Source organism: Corvus cornix, chromosome 2 (assembly GCF_000738735.6).
Source record: "Corvus cornix cornix isolate S_Up_H32 chromosome 2, ASM73873v5, whole genome shotgun sequence".
Classification (NCBI taxonomy): Eukaryota; Metazoa; Chordata; class Aves; order Passeriformes; family Corvidae; genus Corvus; species Corvus cornix.
The window spans coordinates 93,132,557-93,146,004 of record NC_046333.1 but is presented as its reverse complement, the minus strand read 5'-3'; the positions used below and the strand labels follow the sequence as shown (position 1 = coordinate 93,146,004).

Sequence of the window (13,448 nt, the reverse complement as noted above, 5' to 3'; positions counted from 1 at the left end):
GCAGTTTCCCCAAGCCCTTAGGATGTGCTCTTTGTAACTCTTGCAAATTCAGTGCAGGGAGTAGAGTTAGAAAAATAACTCCTTGGATGTGAGTCTGGGTATCTTTTCCTCTCAGAGCATGTAGATGACTTGTTAATACTGATGAGGCATGCAGCAAGTCAGAGGGAAGCCCCCTGCATGCTGAAAAACATGGTTGCAGGAATGTGAGTCTGGCACATGTTGCAGCACTTTTTGTCGGTCTGATAAATAAAAAACAGTGAAAACAGGAAAATCTGAGTATTTTTTTAATGGCCTGTTAGGATCCCTGGGCTGTGGCATCCCTGTCCAGTTTAGGGCAAGAAAGAAGAGTATTTGGTGAGGTGCTGCATGCAGAAAAGGGTTGGGTGACAGCAAATGTGCCCCCATGTTCCACATGCATCTGGGAACAAGGCTGCAAGGAAGGCCTGAGAGACGGGCACCCGGGAAGAAATGGTGATTTAAAAGCTCTGCAGGTCAGAAACGGGGTAAAGTAACCACAGATTACTAAAACAGATGAAGATTTATAGAAATTGTCAAAGGAATGCTGTGCCCTTGGCAAGCGATGAGAAAAAAAAACCCTGAAAGGTGGCTGAGCAAAAGCAGTTAAATTAAAACCATCTTTGTGACCGAGTCTGAGGAGGAAAACAGCTGGCAGGGGCTGCAGAGCCTCGTGCAGCCCGGGCTGGGGCGGCCTGGGAGCACACCCAGCGCTTTGGCTCCTGCTGGTGCTCGGAGCCGAAGTCACTGCTCATTACAGCGCAGCACGGGCATGGAAAGGGGAGGCAAGAGAAAGAGGAATTTTCTCAAGCTGTCCCAGTCGTCCCTCAGCTCTGCTCTGGAGGAAAGGGACTAAAGCTGCAACTAATTTGGGAATAGGGAAAAGAAAAGTGTATCGCAGAGAATTTACAAGAATGGACTGAACTGGATTTCAGTGAAGCTTTGTTGAGAAGCATTCACTTTTAGTAAATTATTACGTGTCATTAAATAGTATTGATAAACCATACATAATTTATAAATACTTATGTAATATTCTGTTTTTCTACTAACAAAAGAATACAGCCAGTTTTTCATACTGTGACCCCGTACTTTAGCCTAAATAATAATATCTCCAGAAATGGATCACTTCTCAGATCAGAGTGGGTTAAAGATGTCTGCACTGATCTACAAAAGGATGGATATTTAACTCAGATTGAGGAAAAAACAGCAGAAACCAGATTTTACTGACGTAATTTGAAAGGAACCTTTCCTGGCAGTAGTCTCTTCGGAGGTATAAAAAGCGTATTTCCTCATATCAGTGTATTCACCTTGTTTCCTGTAATAATTATTTAATGCAAGGTTGAAAAATTGGGAAGGAATGGAACAGCCAAAAAGCAGCTTTTCTTATTGGTGAATTTAAAAAAAGGAAAAAAAAAAAGGAGAGGCAGCAATCCACCATTTCTAAACTCTTGTAGAAGAAATAGAAAAAAAAATACTAGCTCCACTCCTCAAATAAAGTAATTTTTGTCCTCAATATACCTGTTAGCTTCAAAGACAGGGTAGATGAGAAGAAGAGGATTGTCTATTCATGTGGCAGTGGAAAGATGAACAGGATCTGCAATTGCTGGGGAAGGGAGAGTGGAAGTCCCTTTAGCTCTGCTGGTAAATAAACCCCTGTTTTATGCTTTGAAACATATATCTTCATTCTTTATGAATTCAGTATGGCTTACCAGCTTTTATCTCACTCAAAAATATTTATTTTTTATTCATTTTCATTGTATTCTCATTCTGGTTACATACAGCTTGGTAGGCATTATTAGTTTGAAGAGTCTTTATTAATATAAAAGAGATGGTAATGAAACACTTGCGCTCCCTGAAGTAAGCATAAAATAAAAGACGAGCGAGTTTAATCTGTACTTCTCAAATGGGCATCACAAATACAACAAGTACCAAATTTAAAATTAAGACTAAAATCACTTGCTGGTTTCTGCCTATTGAGAACTTTGTTTCTTAAAAAACACCAAAAAAAAACCCCAAACAAAAAACAACAACAAAAAAACCCCAAACCAAAACAACAACCAAAAAACCCCAAAGAAACTGAAACAAAAAATTAATACATCTCTTCCTCCTCTGTGCTTGTGACTCTAAATTCAGCCACATCATCACATGAGTAAAGTGTAAGTCCCAGGACTGTTTCCTGACCGGGGAGGTAATGCAAGCAGCAGGGTTCCTTTCCAAGGGTCAGCTGGAGGACAGGCAGGCTGGAATACCATCCCACCCAAAGTCCCTCTGCTGCTCCCGATCATGTGAGCAACACCAGCACTAGATCAGTCCTTCAGCTCTTGATTCACTTCATGCCAGTGCTGGCCTTGTTGCTCCAGATGTTGAACCCCTGAGCCATATAGATCCAGCTGGATTTCAAGATCCATCTTTACATAGAAACATCCCAAAAGGGGTGTTCAGCCTCTGAGCAACCCAGGGATGCTGTATCTCCACAGCTTGGCCTTGGCTATCACAGCAGGAAAGCAAAGCTGCTGCATTGCTCATGCTAAGATGAAAAGAGGAAAAGATCAGGTTCATACAAACATTTCTTTTCTCAACTCTCTAGACTTTATTTTTCCAGTTTAATTTACAGCAAGCCTTCCAAACACATTGCAAGCCAGAAAATGTGGCAAATGTTCATTTCAGGTTCATTTTCCAATAAGATGAAGCTGGTTTGTATCTGGGGCATGTGCTTTGATCCTCCTACTTGGAGTCACATGAAACGTCAACTCGGTTCCTGTTTTTTGCCCCTAAATTCGTGAGTATTCCCATCAGTGCCATTGACACCTGCGAGTCTAGAGAAGAGATGGGTGGCTTGTAATGTCTGTTAGGACTTTATGCTCCTTGCTTAGATGGGCAGACGATCCTAGGAGATGTCAAGCAGCAGAAAACTGGTTGCACAGGTCTGTGCCGTGTCCTGAGCTTCTGTACATCACGACTGATGTTTTGGGCAGGATTGTGTAGGAAAAAAATACCACTTTCAAAGGCTCTCAGTGACTAAAAGAAGTTGACTGAAGGAAAAAGATCTGTTAAAATTAAAAATATCCTTGGCAGGAGATGGAAAGAAGTTAAGCTCTTTCGAGATTCTCAAATTAATAACCTACCTAATTAGTAAGAGCTGCTAGCAGAGGGAGGCAGTCCACCGATTTATTTCAAGGAGGGCGTGGTGGAAACTCTCCTCCCAAACCTGGCGATCTGTGGTCTCAAATTAATGACTCGCAGCACTTCTCAGATCTCAACCCTCTTTAAAGATTAATCAGCGCTGTCTGGAAAAGTTTGTGCGGGTCTCCTTTGTGGCACACAACGGGCACCTCCGAGCGCGGGAGGCCACCCGGGGGGCCGCCGTCCGGCGGTACCGCGGTGCGCTTTGTGCTCCGTGCGCGGCTGCGGCAGCGGGACCCTCCGGCCGCCCGAGACGCCGATTCCCGCACCAATTCCCGCAGCGCGGCGGCTCCGCCGGGAGCGCCCGAGCCCCGCGGCCGCCGCGGGGCGTGTCCGGGCGGCGCGGGGGCGTGTCCGGGGCGTGTCCCGCAGCCCAAGGCGCCCGCCCGCCGCCGGCCCAGCCGGAGCGCGAGCCCCGCGCGGATCCTGCGGTCGCCGCCGCTGCCGTTGGCGCGCGCGCGCCGGGAACAAAGTGGCCGCAGGAGCGGAGCGCGGCGCGAGCGGGGCCGGCGGCGCGTGCGGGCGGCCCGGGGGCGCGCGGCCCGCGGCGGGCGGGCGGGAGACGGCGGCGGCGCGGGAAGGGGAGGCAGCGGGGCCGGGAAGATGAACCGGAGTTTCAACAAATCTCAGACTCTGCGGTATCTGGAGTGCAGCGCGGTGGAAGTGAAGAGTAAGGTGAGCAGACCGCGGCGCGGCCTCGGCCGGGAGCGCCCCTGCCCGGTGGTGCTCCCGAAAATGAATGGAGCCTCCCCCCTCCTTTCCCCGTATCTCCGCTCCCCGCCCGGTGCGGCCGGAGCCGTGTCCCAGGCGCAGCCCGCAGAGCGGTGACGGGCTGGCGGCGGCTGGCGGAGAGGCGGGATCACCGCTCCGGGCGCAGCTCCCGGCGAGCCGCCCCTGCCCGGCCGGAGGCGGTGGCGCGACCCTTCCCCGCCCTCCCCCGGCGCGGCGCCCGCCGCTCCTGCTCCATCTTTTGTTTCGCCGCGGGGACTCCGGCGGTAACTTCGTGGGGCGGCTCGGGAAGCGCCGCTGGCCTCGCCTGGCGGGCGGGCTGGGGCTCGGCCCGGGGGCAGCGGGAGGCGCGGCGGCGGTGCCGCTCCCGCCCCAGCCCGGGACGTTTCACCCCTCGGTGCTCCGACCGGCTCCCGTGGGCGGGATGGGTGCCCCGACGCGTTCTGAGGAGAGGGGCGGAGGACCGGGAGGGAGAAGGGCCGGGTCCCCCCTCCAGTCCCGCTGTAGGTCCGAGCCGGACGAGCCAGAGAGAGACCTGCGGAAAGCTTCCCCCTCCTGCGGCGGCTGTGCCGGGATGCCGGCACCGGCATCAGCTTGTGCACGCCGGTGGTGTTGGGGAAGGAGCCGAGATCGGCAGGGCTGCCGGAGCTGGGCGCCTCGAAGGATGGTGTCGGGTGGCTGTGCCTCACGTTGGTTTTGCTGAGCTCTCGTCTATAAGCTTTGGTCGCTCTCGGTTGAACCAGCACGTCAAAATCTTGCCTGCACCTCTGAGGTTAAAAATAAGTAGCACTTAAGCAAAAGTGAGAAATCTCCCTGGAAGTCCGTGTTTTATACACCTATAACAGGCAAGGTGTAGGTAGTGCATAAGTTGAAAAGAGTATGGATAACGTTAGCCTTTCCTGGAGTCCCTGATCACCTGCTGAGATGGTGTTGAGGGTGATGTCTTTGGGACTCTGTGCTTGGTGCTGCTCATTTTTGTTCATTGCTGCTGTTAAAATTTGCATTCAGATCAAATGGCCTTGAGCAATGCATAGAGCGGAGATGGCTTCAGCAGGAGAAGTACTTTGTGTGCAAGGGAGCCTCCAATCATTTCTAAACATGACACCTGAAATGTGGGTTCAGGCCCTTATTTCCTAACCTTCTCTTGCTGCTTCAAAGGGTGCAACTGGCCTAGAAAGTTCCATTTTGCTTCTGTAGTTGGAAAGTTTTGGTTCGGCTTGTACTGGTTCTAAGATGTAACCCACCCACGACATTCCTTGTGGCTCCCAAAAGCTCCAGATCCTGTCTCTGTCTACTGAATTATACCCCTTACATTCTGTTGGCTTTAAACTAAAGCCTTGACCACATACGAGAACTTTTAAGTTCATCCTCTCTCTTCTACTTCAATATTGCCATAGCTTGAGTTTGTTCTATTAACAGAAAGCAACCTTATAGTAAAGAGCTCATAGCTTCCCTTACAGCTGCAGGAATTCTGTAAGTGAATCCTACCTGGTTCTATAGGCACAGAGTGATATATAGGGAGGTTGTAAGCCTGTGAATGATTGTGGATTTTTAGAGGGAAGGAAAATAAACTTGTATGGGCGGGAGGGGTTTACTTGAAGGCCTTCTATAGCTCAGGGTTGTCACTGCTGATAGCCCAGAAGTTACTATAGAGAACTCTACTGCATTGGAAGAAAACTTCAAATAGAGGCTAACTTCAAAATACCCTCTTGAGGGCCTACACCCAGTGATGATCGGTGAACCTGCAGTCTGTGTCAGTGGAAGCTGTGCTGTTGAATTTCCTGGTGCTGGTGGGTTTTACTGTTAGCATGCCTTGGGCACAATAACAGCTAGGCTGTTGATGCAGCAGGCTGTTGGTGCTGACATTGCAAGATGGTTTTATTTTGCCTGTAAAGCTCGTAGGTTCCCTGTCACAGAGTTACTCTTCAATGGTCTGAAGGAGGTGCAGTGCAAAGCTCTGGCCAATGGTACCTGGCGAGGTACTGTATAAAGACCTTATACCTGTTACAAAAAACACGGTGGTCTTGTAGGGTCAGTTGTGATGCTGGCATCCTTTCCCTGTGGGTCACTGTGCTGTTGTGCTGTGATCATCTAGAAATAGGGATTGTTGAGTTTTTTTGTTTGCGGGGACTATCTAAAGCTGGGGAAACAGAAAGATTCAGTAATGCTACTTTTGGTAGCCGTACGTAGTCAACCTTTTAAACACTTAGTTGCTTGTGTTTTGTAAGTGTGAGGCCTGTCTGGGCTTGCCTGAGAACTTGAAAGTTGAGTCTGAGAACTCATGATTTTGCAGCTATCGCCTGCAAGCGCAGGCTGCCAGGTGAGCGGAGGTGGGTGCAGCTCAGCCTCTGCGCCGGGGCATGCTGCTGGCCACGGATCAAGGGATTCTTGGTGGCTTTTCAAAGGCTGGGGAAGTGGCAGTCCGTGGGCAGGTGGAATCCCTTTTAGCAGAGGAGCTGAGTGTGAGAGAGTGCTGCTTTTACACAATGGTGTGAAATAGCTTTTCTCCTCTGAAGATCGAGTTTGATCAGAGGGAGCTCTGGAAAAAATGGTTGTGGGGAATTGGATGGGAGATAGTTTGCAGATGCTGGGGTTTTGATATCCCTGCCTCTGTTACGATAACCAGGTGGTTCCTTCCTTAAGGATAAACCGGCATCCAGCTGGTATCTTGCATTAGTCATAATTCAGAAATAGTTCCTGTGAAATCTGATTTTCCTGGATTTTCTGACTTTCTTTCCTTTTCTCCAAAAAAAAGTTCTTGAAAGCCAGTTTACGCCTTGATTATTGGAAGGGGAGAGTTTGTCAGCACTAAGTATCATACTGGGTAAGACACTTCTGGAAATCCCCAAGTATCCTCAAGTTATAAGGTTCCTGATGTGTGCCAGAGGGTTGTTAAAAACAAAGCAGGATGGGGGGTGGGGAGGAGAAGGAGGGAGCATCTTGGTGTTTGAACTCACTCCAGTTTTCAACATCCTTCTTGTGCCAAACGGCCAAAAACTGCAGGCGGTATTCCTCTTTTCTTGTCCAGTAGACCTGTGAGGTTTGTGGATGATCGGATTTCAGTGGGTCCGAATCAGCCTGTACCTCTGCTGAACCTAGCTTGACCCATCCCCCCCTGCTGGGAACGTGGCCCAAAGTATGCTTCAGCTCACGATTCTTGTGTCCGTGGATTTTTAATGTCTGTGACTACATGGTGGGGACACTGGCAGCGATATGTTCTTTGGCTATGTGTTATTGCAGAAGGGTGAGCTTTGTGGCACTGTGTTGTACTTTTGGTGTATGTCAGGTCACTTTTTCTCTGTGTGACTGTAAGGTGCTGCAAAAGCTTCATGGATCTCTGTGCTGCAGGAAATACTGAAGGGGAAAACCCTCCGCCATCTGTGCACACCTCTGTTTTCAGACATGGCAGTGGTGGAAATTCCTGCAGTCTTCTGCTTTAAGAAGTCCCCTTCTGTCCGGCTCCCTGCTTTCTCGCTTCCTCTGCCTCATCCTCAGAGAGCTGGCCTTAAAATCAAAACACTTCAAAGCTTATTGCTAGATAGAAAAGAGGAAGGGTAAAGAGAAACCTGCTTAGAAGTTGGCACATGTCATAGGAAAATATTAAGTGAATTGTGATTACACCTTAGCCCTTCTGTCCTGTCTTTCACGACAAAATAAATTAGAAGCTCTGTTCTTATCTAGGTGTTGTCTCTGTAGCTCAGGATTAATGTTTCAGCCCTTTTAGACAGGATCTGAAAACACATTATCTTGCTGGCTTAGAACAACTGTGTATTCTCATGTGTCTAGTACTCACTGGCTCCTTTCCTCTGTTGGGTGACAAGTGAAGTATCTGTCCCCTCTCAAGAAACTGCCTCTAATCTCTGAAAAAGGTTTCCAGATGACCCTTTCTGTCCCCTTTTTTCCCTTTTACCAAGAGCTCCAGCGCAATGTGTGGGGCTTTTTCTGTTTGTTTTGTTTGGGATCTCATGGCCACAGGCAGAGTTCTTAACCTATTTTTCATTTTCTGTCTTTAGCTCTACAGAGAGGTTACAGGCTTCTTTGCTTGTGAGTATAAGCCTACAGAAGAACAAATGCTTTTAAAATAGGAATTCCTACATTAGGGGTGGAACTTCTCTTTGATTATAACTCCATGTAGCCAATCTTCTTTCGTCTTGCTGAGTGAAAAGAGATTTTATTTTTTGTTCCCTTGAATTGTATACACAGCATTTCAAACAGGAGGGTAGCTATCAGCCCAAATATGTATTTCTTTTCCAGTCTCTTAGATATGTTGGAGTAGTAGAAGATTGCCTCAGGCCTTTAAATGATAGCACTTTGAATTGTTTGTGAAAGTGTGTGTTGGGGTTTTTTTTCCCTTTGAAACTGACTGCTCCATGTTTCTGGCTGAAAAGCAGCAGAGTACTGTTTTTCTGTTACTGCTATATGAATTCTTGTAAACTGTATGTACTAGTAAGAATTAATTTTCATGATTTCAAAAATGGCTAAATGTACTCATTGTTCCCTGATAAAAGTCCTTTGCAAAAGAACCCTTTGTTGTTGATGAACCCTCTGGGACAATGGAATTTTTGATAGTGGCTGAGGAGTGTAAAAGCACAGCTACCTGACTCACGTGCTGACTGTGGCATTTCTGCCTTATTAATAGTGTCATGTTTTCTTGCATTGCAAACTGATTTACAAATCAACAATAATGTGACTAACATCCTACTACTATAAACAACCTCATTAAGATAAATAGAACCAGTTAATTATAACCATATTTTTTCATACTCTTCTCCTGTCCTGTTTCAGCTCTCATTAAATGTTGGTGTTTAGATGGGTGCTGCAAATGGATTTTTAATACATTTTCAATAATTTTCTGATGTGTCCTGGGTAGACGTGATACTGTTACGGTGTTCAAAGACAAAAAGCATGTCTGGGATCAGCTCTGCTCTTACAAAGTCACTAGCAGCTGAAAGACTGTGTTTTGGTCTGAGGCACGTGTAGCAGTCAGTGCTTTAGCAAGCCTGCCCAGCTGCCAGATAGGTGTAGCATTCAAACAGCTTGTGTGTGCTTTGTCCTGCTCAAGTGCTGTCTCCCCATCTTAGAAGAAGTGTGCCTGTGCTGTTACATAAAGATCGCTGGTTTAAACCTTTTGCATCTTCCCCTCGCCCCTGCCAAAGTTGCCAGTACTGCCTGTCCACATGACTGTTCAGCTGTGGCAGTGCATGTATGCATGCTGTGTATTTGAAAGGTATGAAGTGTAACACCAAGCAGTGCTAAAACTGCAGCAATAGCTGTAGAGCAAGTTTACTTTTAATAGGCCCCTCTAAAGAGATTTTAAAGGTCTGGTTCTGCACTGTCTGGTGTTAACTGAGAGAGGTCTACAAATTGTGTTTTCCAGACTTTTGTACTTTGATTTCACTCTAACCCTGAAGCTGTACAGGCCTTCTGAAGTTTCAAGAAAAGTTTTCCATGTGTAGCAGACTTCAGAATAGATCAAAAAGAAGCACTCTTTTAAAATGCTACAGAATGTTAAGACAGACTTTAAGTCTGCTTAAAGTCTTTAAGCAGTACTTTAGATTCTTCCAAGTTAAGGTCATACTTGTCATACCTGGAGTAAAACCAAAACAAGTGCAGTAAAAAGCCCTGTAACCAGCTGATTTAACTTCTGTTTTTGAGCTTGAAAACATATTCGATTATATGCAAACCAAATGTGGCACGGACTCAGAAAACCGCAGTACTTCCCCCTCTCAAATGAAGACAGTGTGCCACAGTAATAGCAACTTGAGATGGTCTGGATTGTTGCAAAACATGTCAAGAGAGAGACTGTAAACATTAATCTCTTAAGAAGGGTTGCCTCTGTTCCTTTCCCTCCCATTTTGCTGGGCTTCTCACAGCAGCTATTGTGCTTATTCTGATGTGCTAAATAGCACCTACTAAACTCCCGGTTCCTCTCTCATTACAAATATTTGTTTTTCATGGTAGGATAGCTTTCTGAAGTGGTCATACCTAGTAACCTTAAGTCTGTCTACTAGGTGCCATGAGAGAAAGTGACCACAGCTTTCAGATGAGCCACAACAGTGCATTCTGTGCATGCTTGCTGCCCTTCACGGATGAGAGGCCAAACCTTTCAGCTGATAAGTGTTGCACAGACAAGTCATCTTGTGATAGTTCTGTTCAGGAGTCAGCTGCAATAAGCACCAGCGCAGTGTTACTCTCTTCTCTAACCCGTACTCTGGCGCTGTGGGAGCAGTAGTGCCTGTAGGAGATACAGGGAAGGCTGGAACATGTGCTTTGAGCTACCTGGTGTGTCAGAGCATTTCTGTGGGTAGTGGAGGATGTGCTCTGGTGCTCAGGCTTTGTGTAGTCTCAGGTCTCTGTCTAGTCACAGAAAGATGGTAGTTCCTCCAAGAGTATTCCTGAAGCAAGTATATTGGTATGGGCTTGGGTGCCAGCTATGCTAACTGGATGGTTGGCACTGACCAGAAGGGCAAGGACTGCTACCTCGTGTTCCAGTATTCCCATACTCTCCCATTCTTGATCCTGCCTCCAGCTTCTCTCGTGTTTGTAATACTTTTTAGTCTAGTAACCTGGGAATTTCTGATCTGCTTAAAACTTCATCCAGCCAGTCTGTCTTATGTGAGTAGTCTTCTCAAATTTAGTCTCGCCACACTGAAACTGTCCTAAAGGACACGGAACAATGGACCTTTCAACTTTAAAGAGCACCTCAGAAAATTAAATATTGTTTACAGCCAAGTCAGAAAGGAATGTCTCCCGTGTGAGGTTAAAATACCTGTGGAGGCTCTGTCTAACAGGCTCCAGGACAAGCCACCTCCAAGGAGTTCTTCAGAGGTGCAATTAATAGTGCCTTCCTCTGTAGTCCCTTATCATTCCCTTTGTGAGAGACTTTGTGTGCACTTAATCTGAGCTTTTAGGAACTAGGAAAGGTTTTCCAAGGATTGACTGCTTGCCCCTAATTATCTTTACAATGGCAGGCCAGCAGTTAAAAGATGAAATGTACCTCGGGAGACATTGCCTCCCTCTAAGTGAAGGCAAGATCTCCCGGTACAGAGGTAGTCCCGTTCCCATTGGAAATGTCTGAAGTTAATTCAGGCAGAAATGTCTGGGGAAGGGTGTGGTGCACCAGCCCCAGGGCCACCCAGCCCTGTGCCATCCCTCCTGCTTCTGCCCTGCACAGCTGTTCCCAGTCCCCCTGCAGGTCTGGCCAGGGGTGTGCGTGCATGTGCATCAAATTACTTCTCTGCAGCTGTTGCTGGCACCGAGCTCATGGGGAAACCTCTGGCGGCAGCTAAAAGAGTCTTAAATGAGTTTGTAACCAGCCAGAGCCCTTACTGGTTACAAGTTTCCTGTATCCATGTAGATAGCTCTCAGTAAATGTTCCGAAAGTGGTTTGCCCTTGCTAGAGACCTGTAGTAGGGCAGGGCTGCCTTTCTGCAGGAAGCTAGGCTCACGGGCTTATCACAGTGTTGAGCAGACCTGATTCCTTTGTCCCTCTGGGTGGCAAGGTGCCAAATCCTCCTTTTCCCCCTCATGCTGGTGGTGGCATGCCGTGGATGTATGCATCCTGTGCTGTATTTGTGCTTAAGCTCTGTGGTGTGATAGTGTGTGTTGCTTGACAGTATAGGACCACCTTGGTCTCTATCATTTGCAGACAGACTTTGGTTTGTTCCCAGAGATGCAGGGGACTGGAATAAAAAAGGAAAGAGATTTACTTTTGGAAAGGTAGACTTGGCACTTAAATCACAGATTTATTTTAAGGGCTTTGCTTTCCTGTGAATGATTGTTTCTTGAAGGAGAATGGCACTGGGGGTTTAAATATCAAGAGGTGAGGCAGTGAGGAAGGCTGGCAATGTGCTGCTTGGAGGCAGTGCCGGCAGAGATGGCAGGGATAAAACAGCTGTGTGGGTGACCTGATAGGAGAGGAACTACTGGAGCAAGGGTGGCAAAGAAAGGGATGATTGGTTCGAACAAACAGGCTGATAAAATTGTTTTTGTGGATAACTTATTTTCACAGGCTGCCATGTGGCAGTGAGTCAAAATAGGCAGTGTAGTGGTCTAGTTCCCAAAAATTGTGAAATAAGGTAACTGAGGCAGGGGAAAGGGTAACCTTGGCTTTAAGTTGCCCTTGAGCTGACAGCTGAGCACCTGTGAAGACATCTATGTGAGATTGAATGAGAGGTGCATCTCATGAGCAGAAGGTGATCTGAGGGTGGTGGGAACAGAGAAAGAAGAATTTCTCTTCTAAGGACAGGCCACTGGAGAGGGTTGAAGGAGTTACGAAGATAGTTCTTCCAACGAAAAGCAGAAATGTGAAGCATTGTGTCAAAGAAGCATGAACAAGAAGGGGAACCACTGGTTTTCTCTGGTAAGAGAAACTATTCTAAGCATTTAAGATACTAAAGCATGGCTGTGTTTTTCTGGGAGAGTAAAAGGAGGGAATAGAAGGGAGAAGGGTAGAAGTACGGCATGATGTCAATCAGGAAAAATGTTTGGGGGAGAAGGTAATGAAATTGTGTCTCTGATGGGATTTCTGTGAAGGGCAAATAGAAGATAGGCTGTCTTGTTCCTGTGACTCTCTGTTGAAAGAAATAGTGAGATGTGAGCAGGGGACTGAGCAGAACGTGAAATTCCACCAGCTCGATCATTTTAGTGAAGCAGAGCTGCTGTGGAGCAAGCCATTGAAGAGAGAACTTGTTGCAGAGACCATCTGCTTGTTTGGTGGCATCTTGGCACTAGTGACAACCACTCTGACCCTGGGAGCAGAGCAAGAGAATTCTGTGTGAGCTGGGGAAGATGTAACTGTAGGAGAAAAAGGGGACAGAGAAACAGAGACATGAATGTGACAGCAGAGCTCTGAAGTCCCAGGTGAAGTCAGCAAGTGCAAAACCATTTACACTGTCTTCCCTCCTCCTCTTTCTTGCCCTCTGCTCATTCTCACTGATAATGCATCCCTGACTAGGCCTTCCCAGTTTTGAAAATCTCACATGCAAGCAGAAATTACAGTCTGTGCAAGGATGAAAGTGTTTAGTTTTCTTTCTGTTCTTGAGTTTTTTACTCCATAAGAGAAGTAGGTGGCTAATGTAATTCATGTTTATTGCTAAATGTTGTTCTTTGATGTCGTCTTATTACAATAGCCTGATTTCAAAGCCAGCAATAAACTAGAGGGATGGCACCCCATAAACACAGGGCTTCATTTTTGGCCCTGTAAACATCTTGAAACTTAAAATTTAAAGGAAAAAAAATTACTTGCTTTCTTTTGCTTGCAAATAACTCTTTCATTTCACAAAATAACAGCTCTCTAAGTAAACAAACCTCAAAATCCTGCTCTCTCCTCTCCTCTGACCTCTTGTACCCTTTAGCCAGAAAAAAAGCCAAAGAAAGCAGTTGATTGCTCTTGATCAGCCTGTGTAAGTTTTGATCAGCTAGCTGTGTCTTCCTTCCTCTTTAACACAACTTTTATCAGAACACTTTTCTGGGCATCTGTTTTTGCTCGGGGTTCCTGCCTGATGTATTTTGTTGTGTGC

The 13,448-nt window shown here is 46.7% G+C and overlaps 1 protein-coding gene across 1 annotated transcript in view; it reads left to right on the top strand.

Annotated features, from left to right (window-relative positions):
- Window positions 1–3,756: 3,756 nt before the first annotated feature.
- LOC104685813 (partitioning defective 6 homolog gamma) overlaps window positions 3,757–13,448 on the top strand; it is a 65,410-nt gene continuing 55,718 nt past the window's right edge. The window contains exon 1 of the mRNA XM_039549350.1: window positions 3,757–3,873. Coding sequence (XP_039405284.1) covers window positions 3,802–3,873 — 72 coding nt within the window. The 5' untranslated portion in view covers window positions 3,757–3,801. The remainder of the gene's footprint in view (window positions 3,874–13,448) is intronic.